This window comes from Suncus etruscus, chromosome 16 (genome assembly GCF_024139225.1).
Source record: "Suncus etruscus isolate mSunEtr1 chromosome 16, mSunEtr1.pri.cur, whole genome shotgun sequence".
Classification (NCBI taxonomy): Eukaryota; Metazoa; Chordata; class Mammalia; order Eulipotyphla; family Soricidae; genus Suncus; species Suncus etruscus.
The window spans coordinates 20997748-21018414 of record NC_064863.1 but is presented as its reverse complement, the minus strand read 5'-3'; the positions used below and the strand labels follow the sequence as shown (position 1 = coordinate 21018414).

The 20667-nt window shown below is 44.2% G+C and overlaps 1 protein-coding gene across 1 annotated transcript in view; it reads left to right on the top strand.

Moving 5' to 3' along the window:
- The window catches only part of SEPSECS (Sep (O-phosphoserine) tRNA:Sec (selenocysteine) tRNA synthase), a 43359-nt gene that overhangs the window by 9838 nt on the left and 12854 nt on the right, over nucleotides 1-20667 (top strand). The window contains exons 6-8 of the mRNA XM_049789998.1: nucleotides 2570-2672; nucleotides 17019-17148; nucleotides 17293-17384. Coding sequence (XP_049645955.1) covers nucleotides 2570-2672; nucleotides 17019-17148; nucleotides 17293-17384 — 325 coding nt within the window. The remainder of the gene's footprint in view (nucleotides 1-2569; nucleotides 2673-17018; nucleotides 17149-17292; nucleotides 17385-20667) is intronic.

The window sequence follows — 20667 nt, the reverse complement described above, 5'->3', positions numbered from 1 at the left end:
CATCCTACTGTAAGACCATATTTGGGCATATTAAATTGTCTAGTCCCAAAATCTTACTTTTTTGTTCCAGTAAAAGTTCTCTTTAGTCACGGTTGTCGCAGTCAGCTTTCTTTAATTAGAGATCTTGGATTTTGCATAGATCCTGTGTTGAAGTCAGAGTGTCATGGAATGTCTCTGGTTTCATCTTATCATTAGGTGCAGCGATGCAGGGAAACCTGCCCTGAAAACAAGTTGTTGCTGTTTCTAAGTCAGAAGGGTGTCATCTGTACCCACTCGGGAGCAAGTCAGTGCCAGGGCAGCATTAGTGCACAAACATATTTATTTAATACAGATCATGTAAAACTAGGCAGTGCTTTTTTTTTTTCCTTGTTAAAATAGTTATTTTGATTTCTTATTCTCCAGGAAGTTGTCAACTGATGAGGGGATTGATATTGAAATATTTTATGCCTAGAACTCAGTCATGAATAACTTTGTAACTCTGTGATTCATTATGATTCAATTAAAAAAATAAAAATAAAAGGAAGTTTGTCAGGGTACTTTTCATTAGAACATGAACACATGTGAAGGTACCTTTCATCTTATGAAGAAACTGCTTATATTTATAAATATCTGATAAATTTAAGTAACAGAAAGGTTTTAGTGTCAATTTGTAAGGTTTGTAAAATGAGTGATACACATCCTTGAGCCCAGAGCCTAGGGCAGAGAAGAACAGAAAAGGAAAGAAATCATGGTAAAAAGGAAGAAGATGAGAAAGGGAAGTGATGGGTGAACAAGGGCTGGGGCTTTGGTTATAGTAGGGATGTGAGAGTGAAAGAGCTAAAAACCCAAAGTAAAAACTTGGCAACACTGAAAACATAAGAAACCCCCGGGGCTGGAGATATAGCACAGTGGTAGGGCATTTATCTTGCATGCAGCCAACCCAGAAGAGATTCCGTTAGATTTCCGGCATCCCATATGGTCCCCCAGTCTGCCGGGGATGATTTCTGAGTGCAGAGCCAGGAGTGCAGACCCCTGAACTCCACTGGGTTTGGCCCAGAAAGCAATCAATGAATCAGTGAATCAATAAATAAATAAAGTTTAAAAAAATAAACTGAAACCTCTGAATTTTAATATGCCTGTCAAGATGGCAGCCAAGGGTGGTGGGAGGTTCAATGGGGCAGATGAGGATTGGTGATGTATGGGAGCACTGATGATGGGACTTGACATGGGTGGGGGATTGGTGTAGAGATATTCAATGTCTAAAACTCAACTATCAACTTTTAAACCACTGTTCTTTAATTAAATAATTCCATAAAAATGAATGATAAAATGAGAGCAGTTCATAAAACTTCAAGAAAACAAATTGAAAACTGGCAGAAGCAAATTAATGTCAGCGCAGTGTATAGTTTAAAAACAATGCACACCTGCTGAAAATAAACTATATTATGCATAAATGGATAATAAATGATGTAATATATTTGAAAAATATTTTTGTTGAAAAGGAAGTGCTGTTTTGGGGCCTACCTGGTTGTTACTCAGAGTCACTTTTGTTGGTGCTCTGGGGATCAAACCTGGGCATCCACATGCAGAGCAAGTGCTCCACCTCTGTAGGCATTTCCCTAGCCCTAGAAAATAACGTTAATAGTCTACTAGAAAAGAAAAGTGCTTCTTTTCTAAATTCCTTGTATTATAGAAAGAGAATGAGAAAAAATTATTAAACCATGGGATTTATTTTTGGCCTCATACTGTGAAGGCATTTCTATTAGTGATGACTGCAGTCACAAGGAATATTTAGTTTTGTGAAAACTTATCTATTTATTATGTGCTAATTGGAATTTATTATGTTACTTTGCATAAAGTTAGAATCTGAAATTGCCTTAATATAAGTGTCAAATGAAAAAATAAGAGCGAATTTAAAGCCAGCAGCTATTTGAGGGGTTCTTTAGTATCTAAGTTGCTGGAAATGTTATTTTGGTATACAGAAACACTTTAATGTTCTGTATTTTTTAATACATTAAAGTTACTTTGAGGACTGGAGAGATAATACAGCGAGTAAGGCATTTGCCTTGCATGAGGCTGACCTGAGTTTGATCACCGGCATGACACAGGGTCCCCCAAACTGGCCAGGAGTGGGCTTTAAGCAAAGAGCCAGGAGTAAGTCCTGACTATAGCTGGTGTGATCTCAAACCTTCCACCCTCAAATAAAGTCACTTTGAAAATATGCATTTTGCTTTTTGAGATGCTTAGTGTGCAATTTCTTAATATTTCAAGAGATGTTAATTATCTTCCAGATATTACCGTGAGTATGACAAGTAGTCAAATGCATAAAATAATTTGTGCATTGGGGCTGGAGAGATACTATAATGGATAGGGCGTGTACAGCTGATTCGGGTTCCATCCCCAGCATTCCATATGGTCCTCTGAGCCTCATCAGGAATGATTCTTGAGCATAGAGCCAGGAGTAACACCTGAGCATCCCTGGGTTTGGCCCCAAAACAAAGCAAAAACCCCTTTTGTTATCATTTATAAAATACATAAAATAAAATTATTTATAAAATATGACTGTCTTTTCCTTGAAAAATGTTTACAGGTTGGAAGAACTATCTGTGATCTGTGCTAAATATGAAATTCCACATATAGTTAATAATGCATATGGATTGCAGTCATCCAAGTGTATGCACCTCATTCAGCAGGTAAGAATTTGAAGAGATATGTCAAGAAAAAGAATCTGTTTTGACAGAGTAGAGAATTATGACCAAAAACAGTGAAAATACCCTGGGGCCAGAGCAGTAGCACAATGTGTTTGCCTTGCTATGCTGCCAACTTGGGTTTGATCCCCGGCATCCTATATGGTCCCCTGAACCTGCCAGGAGTAACCCTGAGCACCGCTGGGTATGATTCAAAATCTAAACCAAGCCAAGACATATCCTGCACCCCCTAGCCTCATAAAGCAATAAACACTTGCATTCTGTTTTCTCAGTTAATGTTACTGCTCTTTGCCGGGGCCAGAATCAATACAAAAATACTTTAATAGCTTATTATTTACTCCGTAAATTGCTTATTGGTTTTGTTTGTGCTACCTCTGTCTTGCTTGGGTGCTACTCCCAGCATAGTGCTCAGATATCACTTCTGGTGATGCAGTGCTGGGGGTCTGTGTGGTGCCACAGATCACAGAACATGAACTCAGCACATTGATTCAGCTCTCTGCTCCATGACTTAGTTTTCATTTTTATTTAGTAATTTTGTTTAGGCTCCATGATTTATAATAATATTAGTTTGGGTCACATAATATTCCAACACCATCCCTTCCACCAGCGTGTCAACATTTCTCCACCCTCTTTACCCCTTCCGCCTCCCCCGCTGCACCTTCCCAGGCAGCCTCCATCCTGTGAGCCGAATCTCAGGGTCTTTTACCATTGGCCATTCCCTTTTGGAAAACTGGCTAGCGACATCCAAACAAGAAAACTGGCTAGCGACATCCAAACAAGGAAAAACAAAAACAAACCCCATCCCCAATACCACATAGTTTACTCTTTAAACTATCTGAGAATATTTTATTGCTAAGGTTCTCATTTTTTCTAATACACTGAAATATAGAATATTTAAAATTTCAGTTAAATAAAATAAAATAATAAATAAATAAAATAATCTTGGAAATGGCAACTTCAAGTAAAAAAGACCTATAATGAAACTATCAGTAGGTTCTTGAGTCACATTTCAAATAACATTATTTGAGAAGGATATTTTTCATTATATTGATGCTTTTCTACATTTAATATTTAGGAAATTGCTTTACCTTAGTATTGTCAATTGCAATAATGAATCTTGTTTGATATAACTGTTTGCAGCCTTTTAATTTGGTGGTGCAAGCAGTAGTGCGTTTGCCTTGCATGCTAACTTAGGATGAGGATGAACCGAGGTTCGATCCCTGGCGTCCCATATGGTTCCCCAAGCTAGGAGTGATTTCTGAGTGAAGGAGTAACCCCAGAGCATCACTGAGTGTGATCCCAAAACCAACATATACATATATATATTCATTTTTTTGCTCTGCTTTTCTTTATTTTTTTTGTATATCTTTATTTAAACAACTTGATTACAAATATGATTGTGGTTGGGTTTCAGTTATGCAAAGAATACCCCCCTTCCCCAATGCAACATTCCCATCACCAATGTCCCATATTTCCATATATATATTCTTAAAGGAATCAGCTGTATATATATAATTTGCAGATTATGGATTATGCTGTATCTGCATAATCTGTTCCAGATTCCAATTTAGAGATCCCTCTAATTTGAAGTGGGTCTTTTCCCACTACTCAGAATATTAGTCATAACATTGCGCTGGAGACCCTGGTGAGGATATTCAGACCTCCAGACTCCAAATCACACTTTCTGCCCCTCACACTCTGCCTTGCTGCATGGGCCATCCTACCTTGTTCTGTTCCTCTGCTGTTTCTCTGCTCACTCTCTGTATTAATCTCCTGGAGAGTTGCTTGACCTCATACCATCCTTCCTTTGGTACTAAGAGTCACTCTATAGAAAAGATTAGTATGAGAAATAACACCTCCCTCTTTCTTGTTTTATTCTTGCCCCTTCATCTCGTTTATCTTTTTTGGGGGGGTGGGTTGGGGTTGGGGACACACCTGGCAGTGCTCAGGGGTTACTTCTGGCTTTACACTCAGAAATCATTCTTGGCAGGTTTGAGGGACCAGGTGGAATGCTGGGGATCAAACTCAGCTTGACCACTTGAGAGGCAAATGCCCTGCTATGCTATCACTCGCCCCTACCCCTTTTTTAAACAGTGTTCATTGATTTTAAAGATGCACATTTTCCATGTTATAACATTGAAACTGGGTGTTTATTTAATAACTGGTGGTATTTATTTGTTTCTTTATTAACATTTTTTATTGCGGTGTCAAGATTTACAATGCTGGTAATCATAGTTTGAAGCTGGTGATATTTTTTAATGTTAATTGGCAATGTTTTTTTTTTTCCTAACCTTGGTGGTATACACAGTGATAATGCTTCTTAAAATTGACATCCTCTGACTCCTCACAGCACTTGTCATTTTATTTATTAATTTGTTATTGAGTTTTTTGTTTTTGTTTTTGGTTGGTTTTGGTTTTGGGCCACACCCAATGATGCTCCTGGCTTTGTACTCAAGGGATCGATCATATGGAATCCTAAGAATCAGTCCAGGGTCAGCCATGTGCAAAGTAAATGTACTATTGCTCCAACCCTAGTTTTCATTATATTGATGCTTTTCTACATTTAATATCTAAGGAATTACTTTACCTTAGTATTGTCAATTGCAATAATGAATCTTGTATGATATAACTGTTTGCAGCCTTTTCAAATTTGGTGGCGCAAGCAGTAGTGCATTTGTCTTGCATGTGCTCTAAGTTATTGATAGTAATTAGAATTCAGGTTCTCTTAGGGCAGGGGCTTTGTTTTTTTTTTTTCCTCACTGTTTCATCCTTAATACACAGTGGAGCTGGAGTTAGCTGCCTTCATCCTCAGTACTTAGAAGAGTACCTAGGACATCATTGACAATGATTGGCTTCTGAAAATATGAAAGGATAAATGGAGGATTGTATTTATTCGCAAAGATAAATTATACATTGCTATCTTAGGTTTGACTAGATATTACGAATATGAGCAATATAATTCATGTGCGTAATGATGTTAATCACAGTTTTTTTTTTTTTTTTTTTTTTTTTTTTTTTTTAAATTTTTATTTTTAATTATGAGAACAAGGGTGCAAAGTAAGAGGACAAGGTAAAGTTACAGTGGAAGGACAATCACCCATAACATAATTCTCAGAAGTCCCCTTGCTGATATATTAACTTTGAAATTTCAGCCAAAGAACATTAAGATAAATAACACAGAATCCATGTACAATTACTTTGTCCCTCAAGTCCCCAGATTGTAATACATTATAATATTTCTTAACAGTACACAAGGCAATCTAAAGCCATAAAACTTACGTAACTCCTTAAACATTACAGGCATAGTATTTTCTTACATTTCCATATACATGCATATTAGCTTAAGTTAACCTCAAATTTTAAGTGAGTTCTTTTTAAGGATTAGAGTTAAAGGAGCACAGTAAGAATGGTGTTAGAGTGGCAATTGTTGTTTGCATAGGCTCACCAAAATATGAGGAACATGGAAAGAAATAACCTTGGCCTAAGTACAAAGAGACCAGACCCCTGAAGTTTCCTGGCACAAGACCAAGTCTAGGCTCCAAGCAAGCTAGATCGTCCAATCCAATACATTGTCTGTAGTGCCAACACACTTTTATTTTTCACACAGTCTCTGTTGTTGGTATCATGTTTCTGTATTAAAGATCCTGGAATCTGCATATCTTACATTGAAGTCAGGACGTGGAGCATCCTCTCCTTTCACCTCACAATCAAAGGGCAATGCAGGGAGCCCTGTCCTGTAAGCCGGTCGTTGTTGTTGTTAAGTCTTCTCAGTGTTAAGGGAAGTCTCTTTTGAGCAGGTCGAAGTCTGAGCAGTGTAGGTCTTCCATGGTAGAGGATTGCTTCCAAGTGATGTTATAGACCAGCCTGGATGTTTCGTGGATGGCTTTCCTGGTTCAGGGGAGAATGGAATATGCCCTTTCTTCTGACGTCTGTGCCAGGTCGTTATGTCAATGTTCAGGGTGTAAGGTCCCTTTGCACTACAAGGTTTGTGTGTTCTAATCTCTATTAGATAGGATCTTATTTGTATTTATACTATTTTCCCATTTTAATGTGCCTATGCAAATAAGAAGCAATGCCACATGGTGTTATTGGCGCGTATGGGGGCCATAAGAACAATTACAATGATTCCATTGACATGATTCAATCATAAGCATTAAACTGGGGGACTCTTCCACCAAAATTCCTTGTTAAACAGCTCAAAAAGAGAACATAAAAAGTGGTTAGAATCATCACTATATAAGACAACATTTAGTAAGAATTATAGCTGTCAGAGAAAAAACACAAAATATTCTAAAGAAATACGTGTCCATTTTATGTATCTTGAAACAGTTTGGGGTTGTCATACACAATGCACAGCTTTGGACTGTGATTACGATTCTACACTACTGAAGTTAAAAAGAGAAAACTAGATTAGTGATGTTTGAGAAGGGGTTAGAGAGTTAAGGAGTGAAAAAGAGCTTTGTAGGGGTGTGGGAAAGGGGAGAATACAAAATAAACATTCTGTGTACGGAAAACATAACATAAGAATAAGGGATATTCTGAATACATGAAATACATGAAGTACGCGCGGGGGCGTAAGCCCCCGCGCGGTTCTGTAGTTTTTGGATGCCTAGGGAGGAATTTCTCACCCCCTCCCCCCAAGGCCCGATTAACCAGGCGTGGCCCTGAAGACCCGCCTGGTGTAGGGGGAATCATGCTCTCCTGGACAAAGTGGTCAGCCCAGGGTCCTATGGCTAGCTGTCCTGCCCAGAGCCCCCATCATACCAGTCAAAAGCCCACGAAATCCTGGCATGTGGAGTGTTCTGGTCCCAGCCGAGCCTCTGTGGTTTTTGGATGCCTAGGAAGGATTTCTCACCCCCTCCCCCCAGGGCCCGATTAACCAGGCGTGGCCCTGAAGACCCGCCTGGTGTGGGGGAATCTTGTTCCCCTGGACTAAGTGGTCAGCCCAGGGGTCCTATGGCTAGCTGTCCTGCCCAGAGCCCCCAACATACCAGGCAAACACACCAAGAAATCCTGGCATTCGGAGTGTTCTGGGCCCAGCCAAGGCTCTGCAGTTTTTGGATGCCTAGGGAGGAATTTCTCACCCCCTCCCCCCAAGGCCCGATTAACCAGGCGTGGCCCTGAAGACCCGCCTGGTGTAGGGGGAATCATGCTCTCCTGGACAAAGTGGTCAGCCCAGGGTCCTATGGCTAGCTGTCCTGCCCAGAGCCCCCATCATACCAGTCAAAAGCCCACGAAATCCTGGCATGTGGAGTGTTCTGGTCCCAGCCGAGCCTCTGTGGTTTTTGGATGCCTAGGAAGGATTTCTCACCCCCTCCCCCCCAGGGCCCGATTAACCAGGCGTGGCCCTGAAGACCCGCCTGGTGTGGGGGAATCTTGTTCCCCTGGACTAAGTGGTCAGCCCAGGGGTCCTATGGCTAGCTGTCCTGCCCAGAGCCCCCAACATACCAGGCAAACACACCAAGAAATCCTGGCATTCGGAGTGTTCTGGGCCCAGCCAAGGCTCTGCAGTTTTTGGATGCCTAGGGAGGAATTTCTCACCCCCCCCCCCCCCAGGCCCGATTAACCAGGCGTGGCCCTGAAGACCCGCCTGGTGTGGGGGGAATCATGCTCTCCTGGACAAAGTGGTCAGCCCAGGGTCCTATGGCTAGCTGTCCTGCCCAGAGCCCCCATCATACCAGTCAAAAGCCCACGAAATCCTGGCATGTGGAGTGTTCTGGTCCCAGCCGAGCCTCTGTGGTTTTTGGATGCCTAGGAAGGATTTCTCACCCCCTCCCCCCAGGGCCCGATTAACCAGGCGTGGCCCTGAAGACCCGCCTGGTGTGGGGGAATCTTGTTCCCCTGGACTAAGTGGTCAGCCCAGGGGTCCTATGGCTAGCTGTCCTGCCCAGAGCCCCCAACATACCAGGCAAACACACCAAGAAATCCTGGCATTCGGAGTGTTCTGGGCCCAGCCAAGGCTCTGTAGTTTTTTGGATGCCTAGGGAGGAATTTCTCACCCCCTCCCCCCAAGGCCCGATTAACCAGGCGTGGCCCTGAAGACCCGCCTGGTGTGGGGGGAATCATGCTCTCCTGGACAAAGTGGTCAGCCCAGGGTCCTATGGCTAGCTGTCCTGCCCAGAGCCCCCATCATACCAGTCAAAAGCCCACGAAATCCTGGCATGTGGGAGTGTTCTGGTCCCAGCCGAGCCTCTGTGGTTTTTGGATGCCTAGGAAGGATTTCTCACCCCCTCCCCCCCGGGCCCGATTAACCAGGCGTGGCCCTGAAGACCCGCCTGGTGTGGGGGAATCTTGTTCCCCTGGACTAAGTGGTCAGCCCAGGGGTCCTATGGCTAGCTGTCCTGCCCAGAGCCCCCAACATACCAGGCAAACACACCAAGAAATCCTGGCATTCGGAGTGTTTCTGGGCCCAGCCAAGGCTCTGCAGTTTTTTGGATGCCTAGGGAGGAATTTCTCACCCCCTCCCCCCAAGGCCCGATTAACCAGGCGTGGCCCTGAAGACCCGCCTGGTGTGGGGGGAATCATGCTCTCCTGGACAAAGTGGTCAGCCCAGGGTCCTATGGCTAGCTGTCCTGCCCAGAGCCCCCATCATACCAGTCAAAAGCCCACGAAATCCTGGCATGTGGAGTGTTCTGGTCCCAGCCGAGCCTCTGTGGTTTTTGGATGCCTAGGAAGGATTTCTCACCCCCTCCCCCCAGGGCCCGATTAACCAGGCGTGGCCCTGAAGACCCGCCTGGTGTGGGGGAATCTTGTTCCCCTGGACTAAGTGGTCAGCCCAGGGGTCCATATGGCTAGCTGTCCCTGCCCAGAGCCCCCAACATACCAGGCAAACACACCAAGAAATCCTGGCATTCGGAGTGTTCTGGGCCCAGCCAAGGCTCTGCAGTTTTTGGATGCCTAGGGAGGAATTTCTCACCCCCTCCCCCCAAGGCCCGATTAACCAGGCGTGGCCCTGAAGACCCGCCTGGTGTGGGGGGAATCATGCTCTCCTGGACAAAGTGGTCAGCCCAGGGTCCTATGGCTAGCTGTCCTGCCCAGAGCCCCCATCATACCAGTCAAAAGCCCACGAAATCCTGGCATGTGGAGTGTTCTGGTCCCAGCCGAGCCTCTGTGGTTTTTGGATGCCTAGGAAGGATTTCTCACCCCCTCCCCCCAGGGCCCGATTAACCAGGCGTGGCCCTGAAGACCCGCCTGGTGTGGGGGGAATCTTGTTCCCCTGGACTAAGTGGTCAGCCCAGGGGTCCTATGGCTAGCTGTCCTGCCCAGAGCCCCCAACATACCAGGCAAACACACCAAGAAATCCTGGCATTCGGAGTGTTCTGGGCCCAGCCAAGGCTCTGCAGTTTTTGGATGCCTAGGGAGGAATTTCTCACCCCCTCCCCCCAAGGCCCGATTAACCAGGCGTGGCCCTGAAGACCCGCCTGGTGTGGGGGGAATCATGCTCTCCTGGACAAAGTGGTCAGCCCAGGGTCCTATGGCTAGCTGTCCTGCCCAGAGCCCCCATCATACCAGTCAAAAGCCCACGAAATCCTGGCATGTGGAGTGTTCTGGTCCCAGCCGAGCCTCTGTGGTTTTTGGATGCCTAGGAAGGATTTCTCACCCCCTCCCCCCAGGGCCCGATTAACCAGGCGTGGCCCTGAAGACCCGCCTGGTGTGGGGGAATCTTGTTCCCCTGGACTAAGTGGTCAGCCCAGGGGTCCTATGGCTAGCTGTCCTGCCCAGAGCCCCCAACATACCAGGCAAACACACCAAGAAATCCTGGCATTCGGAGTGTTCTGGGCCCAGCCAAGGCTCTGTAGTTTTTGGATGCCTAGGGAGGAATTTCTCACCCCCTCCCCCCAAGGCCCGATTAACCAGGCGTGGCCCTGAAGACCCGCCTGGTGTGGGGGGAATCATGCTCTCCTGGACAAAGTGGTCAGCCCAGGGTCCTATGGCTAGCTGTCCTGCCCAGAGCCCCCATCATACCAGTCAAAAGCCCACGAAATCCTGGCATGTGGAGTGTTTCTGGTCCCAGCCGAGCCTCTGTGGTTTTTGGATGCCTAGGAAGGATTTCTCACCCCCTCCCCCCAGGGCCCGATTAACCAGGCGTGGCCCTGAAGACCCGCCTGGTGTGGGGGAATCTTGTTCCCCTGGACTAAGTGGTCAGCCCAGGGGTCCTATGGCTAGCTGTCCTGCCCAGAGCCCCCAACATACCAGGCAAACACACCAAGAAATCCTGGCATTCGGAGTGTTCTGGGCCCAGCCAAGGCTCTGCAGTTTTTGGATGCCTAGGGAGGAATTTCTCACCCCCTCCCCCCAAGGCCCGATTAACCAGGCGTGGCCCTGAAGACCCGCCTGGTGTGGGGGGAATCATGCTCTCCTGGACAAAGTGGTCAGCCCAGGGTCCTATGGCTAGCTGTCCTGCCCAGAGCCCCCATCATACCAGTCAAAAGCCCACGAAATCCTGGCATGTGGAGTGTTCTGGTCCCAGCCGAGCCTCTGTCGTTAATCACAGTTTTGACACACATTTGATTTGTGTTCTGTGGAGATGTTATTCACAGATTATATATGACCTTTTTTTTTTTCTTTTTTTTTTGGTTTTTGGTTTTTGGGCCACACCCGGCGGTGCTCAGGGGTTACTCCTGGCTGTCTGCTCAGAAATAGCTTAGCTCCTGGCAGGCACGGGGGACCATATGGGACACCGGGATTCGAACCAACCACCTTTGGTCCTAGATCGGCTGCTTGCAAGGCAAACGCCACTGTGCTATCTCTCCAGGCCCATATATGACCTTCTTTATGGTGGTAGTGACTGACCCTTGGCACAGATTCTGGCTTGTTTTTCTTTCATCATATAAAAGCAACATCTCTAATATGAATGTATCTTATTATGATAGTGATATCTGATTTGCTTAATTTTTTAAGCAAAAAATTGCTTAAATTTTTTAAGCTTGAATTGAATGCAAGTCATGGAAACCCAGTTCACAGTGGTTTAACCATAAAGGAAAGGGACTTTTCTTTAGCTTATGTAAACAAAGGTCTGAGATGAAATGAATTGTGGGCCTTGGATATAGGGGTTTCTTGCAATCTTGGAGTGGGCTGTGGCTCAAGTGGCTGAGCATGTGCCTTTCATGTGTGACACTGAGTTTTATTCCCCAGTATCACATCTCCTGCCAACTGAGATGCTAGGCCTCTCTCCCTTTACCCCACCTGACTACCAGTTGTTGTGTCTCCTATACAGTGAAAAACCCAAACCACAGGAAACCTGTGGAAGAAGACCGTTTCCGGTCCCCTTGGTATCCTTCTCCATGCCTTTGTAACATTTTTGGCTTTTTTTTTTTTGCAGTACACCTGGCAATAGTACTCTCAAGGTTGAATCCTGGCTCTCTTAGAGATCACTCCTGGTGGTGCTTAGAAGGGACCATATGGGATTATGATGATTATTTTAATGATTCTTTAGCAATCTTCAAATGTTATTTACTTAGCCCAGAAGTGTCCAGTGATTTGGTATTCATGATGTTGTTCTACTAGGAATACTAGAATGTTGGGGTTTTACTTGAAGAGATTAAGACAAAAAGAAAAAAAATCATGACATGTTGTAAAAGGTGCCCTTGGAATTTTGCAATGTGACTCCTTACTCTTTTCATGAGCTTTTCATTTGTTATGAGGTCAGAGGAAAATCTTAACCAGTAGACAATGCTGTAGGATGGGTAAATGTTTTTCTTTTTCTTTTCTTGTTCTTTTTTTTTTTTTTTTTTTTTTTTGGTTTTTGGGCCACACCCTTTTGACGCTCAGGGGTTACTCCTGGCTATGCACTCAGAAATAGCCCCTGGCTTGGGGGGACCATATGGGACGCCGGGGGATCGAACCGTGGTTCGTCCTACGCTAGTGCTTGCAAGGCAGACACCTTACCTCTAGCGCCACCTTCCCGGCCCCTTGTTCTTTTTTTCTTTCCCTTCCCTTCCCTGCCCTTCCCTTATTTCCTTTTCTTTTTCCTTTCTTCCCTCCTCTCTGATCCTTCTTTTTTCCCCTTCCTTTCTTCTTTTTTTATTTTCAGCCATACCTGGCAATACTCTGGGGTAACTCCTGGCTCTGCAATCAAGAATCACTCCCAACAAACACGGGGCCAGTGGGCATGCTGGGGATCAAGCCAGAATCAATCATGTTCAAGGCTAGCGCTCTACCCACTGTACTATGGCTCCAGTCCCTGATTTTATTTTTTCAATGTAGTTATTTTATTGTTGCAGATATTGAACTACCTTCTAAAGGTGACATTTCTTTTTAGAAATGGAAGTGTGTAAATATTCCTTTTTGCCTAAAGGGGCCCTCACAAAAAGAGCTGGTGGTACTTTTGCTTTAAACAAAATGATCATGCACCTTGTTGAATGCTACTTGCTGTTCTTTGACATTTAAGACACTACCATTCACTTGAATTCCATCAGTGGTTCATATCAGTAATAGGCACCATTTACTGAGTATCTACCATGTATCAAACATCCTATTATAGTTCCCCTTTTTTAAATAAAAATGTATTTCTGGCATTGTGCTGTTAATGATAGAGTTTTATGCATATGGCATTCAGCAATACACCTTCCATCAGAGTGTCTACGTCCCTAAACCCTTTTCTCATTCTATTATAGTCTTAAATTTTATTAACTTCATATTGACAACTTAAGATGCACCACTTACTTAGTTTTCATTCTTTAAATGAAGAACCAAAGCCAACAGAATTAAATTACTTGCCAAGGTCTCATAGTTAAAAAATGGCTCAGTGTGATTTCATCACCCAAAATTTCCTCTGAAAAATCACCAAAACCAAAAACCAAAACCAACATCAAAACAGACCCATAGCATTTAGCACTTGATCTTAGCCAGAAGGCCAAGAAGCAATAAACATAGCATTTATACTGCAGTTTCTAGAGCAGAGCTCAAACAATTAAGGTAGAAAGAGATACAACAAAAAGTGTTTCAGAATTCTCTTTTTAAGAGGGTTGCCTAGAATGCCTTGAATCCAGCCTTCTAGGACATTTTGATATGGACCCCTTGGCCCCAGGAAGCTGACCCTGAGGAGCTTGCACTTTTTAATTTTTTTTTAATTTTTTTTTTTTGGACTATACCCAATGACGCTCAGGGGTTACTTCTGGCTACGTGCTCAGAAATCGCTCCTGGCTTGGGGGACCATATGGGACCAGGGAATCGACCTGTGGTCCGTCCTAAGCTAGCACCAGCAAGGCAGGCACCTTACCACTCCATACCACCGCTCAAGCCCCAGCCTGCACTTTTGTGTATGTGTAAAATTGACTGGACTCTTGAGATGTATCTATTAAGACAATGTGTCTATTAAGGTGGATGGAGAAGGGGGTATAGTAGGTATAATGCTCTAAATAGGCCACAAAGGATCATTTTAAGAGTCAGTTGGTTGTGCAGCTCTGAGATATGGGAAGTAGGAATTTTGCTTATTATGAATTAGGTATTAGTCTCATTCACAGACCCAGTTGTCATTTCAGACTAGCACCGCTGAGGTTCCCAGGATTAGCACTGGGGATACAGAAATGAATATAAAGGATTCCTTTCTCTTTTGGAAAGCAGACAGCAAAGCAGGAACTATGGCAGGTATAGACACTCTGGTTTCAGGGAAAGGGTGTCAGAGGGAGTGACCTGGGGCCACCTTTCCAGGAAGTATGTGTGGGAGCAGAGTCTTAAGTAAGTCAGAGTAAGTGGAGCTCTTGGATTCTGGGCAGATGGGGACAATGAAAAGCACTGCTTAGAATCCAACAGAGAGGCCAGAGTGATAATATCCCAATGGGTAGGGTGCTTATCTTGCATGAGGCCAACTCAGGCTGGGTCCCTGGTATCCCAAATGATTCCCTAAGCATTGCCAGGAATGAGCACAGAGCCAGGAGTAACCCCTGATCATCACTGGGTATGGGCCATAAATAAAGAAACAAAAGAATTCAAGGTGGTGGGGCCGGAGTGATAGCACAGCATTAGGGTGTTTGCCTTGCATGCGGCCTACCATAAACAGACCCAGGTTCGATCTCTGGCATCCCATATGAGCCTGCCAGGAGTGATTTATGAACACAGCCAGGTGTAACCCTTGAGCACCGCCGGGTGTGGCCCAAAAAATGAAAGCAAACAAAAAAAGAATCCAAGGTAGCCCTGTGTTTGCAGTGTTCAGGGAACAGCAAGGCATCCAGTACAGATGAGGGTCCTGCAGTGAGGCAGGGAAGAGATTCAATAGCTACTTTTTTCTTATGTGCTTGTCAATCATTGGAGTGATATGGAATTCCTAGCTTTCATCTGGTGCTCTGTGGGGAAGTGCTTATAGGAAGGCCAGGGTGAAAGGTTTGGCTCTAGTGCCCAATCCCCTGCCTGTGTGTGGTGGGCGCTTGGGCCAAGGTGCTAAACGTGAGGGGGGGGGGAGGTAGATATCATTTGAAAGAGTGCCTCTAAGGATATGCACTTGTAGCATATGGGATAAGCTTAAAGGAGAATGTCTTCAAGATGGTCTTCAAGATCATCATCCCTGAAATCATCATCCCTGAAACTTAGTAACCTCTTAGTGCATTCTGGGAGTCCTCTATCTACTTTCTTCCCCAGAGTCTCTCCCCCAAAATGGTGGAGGTGATAGGAACTCAGGTTGGGTTCAGTAATTAAAGGCAATGGATTCACTGGTCACAACCCGTTAGTTTCCAGACCATGCATCTTCCTTCCTGCCATGTGCCCACCGCACCACCCTTCTCCGTGAGTTTCCTCTGACCAGTGAGAGGATGAGGCTGGCACTCATTGAGCTGCTGGTCTTCAAGGGCTTTCTGTGTTCTATCGAGGAAGGACTCTAGCAGTCTGGTGTCCTGCCTGTTCTTTACTCAGCTTTCCAGTTTAAGGCCTCTTTGCTCCAGAAGCCCAAGAGCTGAGTACTGACACATCAGTAGAGAGGCAGCTCCCACTGTGCCACTTAGGTGTCTCACGTGACCACTTGGCGTGTCTCCCGGTAATTTAATTCTGTGGGTCTTCCATGGTGCCCTGGGTTATCCTGAGAGTTTTCCTCTGATGATAGCTGGTGAGGAAATGAGGAAGAAGGGTACCAGGGGAGATTGAAACTCAGCTTTGTTTCTGTGCTACCTGTTCCCTGGATCTGGTCCCAGAGATTAGCTCTGCCCTTTTGTTCTCCCTGAGATACAGATGTGGAGGGGGAGACAGAGCGAGTTACGATGAAGCTCAAAGGCAGTGCCAATATTAATAGGAATGTAGATTGTGAGACCAGATTGGAAAAATCTGGGCTTATAGATAAGGGGGGGGAACTATCTTCAATGAAATTTAGATACTATCTCTCTTTTTAAGAGGAGGAAATGGAAGCACATTAAACAGAAGGTCACAGACTGTTGGATGTAGGCTGGAACTCGGCTTTTCACATTTCTAGTACACATGCAATTTTTCACAGAATATTAGATTTTTCACTTGAAGTTCGTTTGCGGTAGAATGAGATCATCTAAGCTTACAACATTAGGAAATATAAATTATGTAGAAACATTGCCAAGAGAGCACAGGAAATGTCCATGAGTTGGTACTAAATGTTAAAAACAATTCTTTTTTTTTTCTCTTCTGTTACTGAAAATGGGGTAGAAACAGTACTTGTTGCCAAATAGCTTAGCCAGTGTAGCTGAAAAGACACAACAGCATGGAACAGAAATTGGCAGTAGGGCCTCAGTGGACACTTTGGTTCCTAAGAGGGAGTATTAGAGGGCCCAGTCATTGGAGGCTCAGCTGGGGTTGTTTGCTATCAGGGAGACTATCCCCGACCAGATTCCAGGTGGGATCTGAGCTACCCAGTTAATTTAAGGTGACAAGATCCATTTCAGTCTAGTTCCCACTTACATTGATGCTGACTTCTGATCTTTCTTACAGTATTGTTGTGGGGACTGAAGGGTTTGCTTGTGGAAATGGGTAGTAAAGGATCAAGGGGTTAAATGTTAGCTGTTAAATGTTCTGTTTAAGTATGTTGGGGTCAGAGCAATAGCAGTGCAAGTAGGACACTTGCCTTGCACCTGGCTGACTCAGGTTCAATCCCCAGCAACCCTTATGGTCCTGCATCTGCTGGGAATGATTCCTCAGTACAGAATGAGCCTTGAGCGAGCCTTCAGCTCTGCTGCATGTAGCCTTCTAGAAGCAAACAAATGAAAAAAAAAAACCTTTTAAAACATTTTACTGGAGCTGGTATAAAGAAAATAAAAATTGTCGATCAGTTTTTGATGTCTCTGAATTATTTCAGTGGTATTTATTTGTTGGTTTTGTCTGTCCTTGAGACGAGTATATAATGTCTCGTTTTTTGTTGTTGTTGTTGTTTTTCATTTCTAGGGGGCTCGGGTTGGTAGAATCGACGCTTTCGTTCAGAGCTTGGACAAAAATTTTATGGTTCCAGTAGGTGGCGCTATAATTGCTGGATTTAATAAATCCTTCATTCAGGAAATCAGCAAGATGTATCCAGGTAAATAATTCGGTTGCTCTTCTAAAAACAAAACGAAACAAAAACTAAGAAACAATTCATTTTCATGTAGGCTGCTTCAGTAAATGTTAAGTTTTTGTTTCAGAAATGTTTTCACACCTCCTGAAGTGTCTTTTCTTATTTCAGGAAGAGCCTCTGCTTCTCCTTCTCTAGATGTCCTTATTACTTTATTGTCACTTGGATCAAATGGCTACAAAAAGCTGTTAAAAGAAAGAAAAGTAAGTTTTCGTTTTGTTCTTTATTCAGGTGGAAAATAATACTTTTTGATTTGGGACCAACATGTACCTGGTGCTTGAGGCTAACTCCTGGCTCTGCTCTCAAGGATTACCCTGGAGAAGTTTGGGGGACCATAGGAGGTGCTGGAAATCGAACTCACTTTACTCTCTCTCTTGCCCCAACATAGCTATGTTTCTGAAGAATATAGTCTACTGATATATTAAGGAGGCAAAGGCATTGTGTAAATATAGCTACTCTTCCCAAAAATCTCATTTTTTTTTTAAATTTTTTTTTGGTTTTTGGGTCACACCCTGCAGTGCTCAGGGGTTACTCCTGGCTCAATACTCAGAAATAGATCCTGGCAGGCTCAGGGGACCATATGGAATGCCGGGATTTGGGATTCGAACCACTTCTGCATGCAAGGCAAACGCCCTATCTCCATGCTATCTCTCCAAAACTCTTGATCTATTTGTTTGGGGACCTTTCAGGTGGTTGTCCGAAGACTCTGGGGCCCTCTTGGCAGCCTTCGGCCAACTGTACTGTCAAGCCAATGAAAGCTCCAAGGATATGCCATTGTTTAGGTGCCATTGTGCTGGGGATTCCTTGGCCACTTAGGAGGGCCTCTAGAACTACACCTGAGGTGGCCAGGGAGACCAGATGGTTTGGGGATGAAACCAATCATGTCAGCTGCATGCTAGGCTCACAGCGACCTCATCAGTGCCTTGTCTCCCACCCCTTAGCTGCGCTTTAGAAAGAATTTATGCTGTGTTCTTATGTGGTACTCTGCTTTTTAGGTAGTGTCCTTCCTAGCTCTGGCAGGTACCTCCTGTCTTGGGGTACCGGTATCCTCTTTCCTGAGCAGCCACTCACCTGGCAGTGCATGGAATTAGAGTCCTTCCCACAAGATTTTAAGCCACCCCTTGAAGATGGCTGTTTGCTCTGAACATTGTGACAAACTCCAGCTAAAGTCACGCATGTCTCAGTGCCTGTTGCACATGTCAAGACTACAAAGTGAAAGGGGGGGGTGACAAGAGTCATTTGAGTTTTCCCATCAGACCATGTTCTTGTATGTTTGATTGCCAGCTGAGCCCAATAAGTTCTCTCTTCTTCTTTAAGCTCATTAGATGCTGATTTTTTATTCCTTACCCATACCTTGACTCCTTTCATCATTCAGTGCTTTCCGAATGCATCCAACATTGGTGTTTCTTTTCATTTCCTCTCCCACCTCCCTGTCCAAACCTTCACTGACCTCAACACTGAGATGGTCACTGGCTCAGTGCCTTCAGCCAACTCAGTTCAGCTTTTCTTATTCTGATGAGTGTTACAGAGCAGTACATGCAAGTGACTCTACTGTGGGAGTCTGGTTTTCTGTAAGACAGAAGCCAAAGTCTGTTTTAAAATATTTTTTATTTATAATTTATTTATTATATACCATGATTTACCAAGTTGTTTCCTAATATAGTTTTTTACACCTATCCACCACCAGTGTCCCTTCTACCCATGTCCCCAGTTTCCCACCCACTATCCCACCTGCCCCCTTGGCAGGCACAAACAAATTTACTTCATAGTGCTTGTTACAACAATAATGGCAAATGCAACAATCAGGATTAATAAAGTCACTTTATGATCATTGTCATATTTCACAGTGGTGATCAGTAAGTCAGTGAAGATTTACTGAATCTGTTGGTATTGGTTGAGCCTTTTATGTTATTTTTGCTCATGGAGCTTGGTGAGCTTCTATGCAACTTTGCCATCAGCTTTGCTGTGCTTGTATGGAGCTGTTACCAGTGTGAAATATTGAGGAGGTGTCTCATGGTCATAATGTGGCCACGTGCTCCAGGAGCTGCGGAACTAGTTCATTTTTATGTTGGTGGAAGTTGGGTGTGTCAGCTGCTGGGCTTCTGGAAGGGAGGGGAACACAAAACTTTTACATACAGACTCAAAAGCTTTTTTTGTTGGTGGTTATTATGATGTCATATATTCTATTACTGTGTATGAAACTGAATGCTAAATACAACCTGATCTTCCCTACTTTTCTCGAGCTGAAAGTATAAGTAGTAATAGTCAATAATATTGAATATTTTCTATAATAAATGAATAGAACTTTTGAGTGAGCTTGTCATTAGCCTTAAGAGCCAAGAGCCAATTAAACTAGTTATTTGAATGCACAGCTCTTAAAATTTATCCTTGGTCTGGGGCCGTAGTGATAGTACAGTGATAGGGCATTTAGGTCCCCCAAAGCCAGGAGCTGTTTCTGAGCTTATAGCCAGGAGTAACCCCTGATGTCACCAGGTGTGGCCCAAAAAAACAAACAAACAAAAAATTATCCTTGGGCTGCTCTGGCTTGTGACTTAATTGTGAAGCCCTTGCCTTGCTTGTCTGCTGCCTGAGAGCTGGACCCTCAATGTCAAAGCCAGAAGCAGGGCAGGAATACAGTACAAATGATAGACAATATGCCTAGTATGAACGAGGCCTTTGGTTTGTGCATCAGCCACACCCTGAGGCCCTAAGTACCATGGGGAACCACCAGGTGTAATGTGAGTGGCCCTTGAGAATTTTGGGGGTTTTCAAAGGAAGCAAATCAGTATCTCACATTCCAAAAAGAGAGATAATATATTTCTAAAACTAACAACCTACCAACCTAAGGAAAGAGGGTGACCCATTTCAACTTGCTGAGTGTAATCTCTGGCTGTTCTGGGTGTTACCCTAGCCACACTGTCACACATAACTGTGTGGCTCTGGTTTTTGAAAAATACCCAGGCCCTTGCTTTCTATATATGGTCCCATAGGCTACATCCTCTGTCCTTACTGTCTTCCTCCTCAGTACATATGCCCAGATTTTGGTATTATTTGTTGAATGAACTAATTCAGGGCATTTGGGAATGGAGGTTTCGTGTTATACACTCTTGCATGACAGACTTAGGTATATTCCTAGAAAATCAGAAAGTATCTTCCTGAGATACTTTGATAGATTTGATTTCTTTTTCATTTGCTTTAATTTTTGGGCCACACCTGACAATGCTCAGGTCCTGCTGGTGGTGGTTGGGGGACCATGTGGGATGCCAACCTTGGTCGAACCCAGGTCGAACCCGGATCAGCCTCATACAAGTCAAATTGCATACATAAAAGGCCCACTGCACTATCACTCTGACCCAGATTTTGATTACTTGTAGGAACATCTCTCCCAGGAATATAGAAAAAAAATGAAGTAAGATGGTGATGACCTGTCAAAAGAGATAGTAACGGAGGTAAACCACTTGTCATGTAGCCAGTCCTCTTTTAATG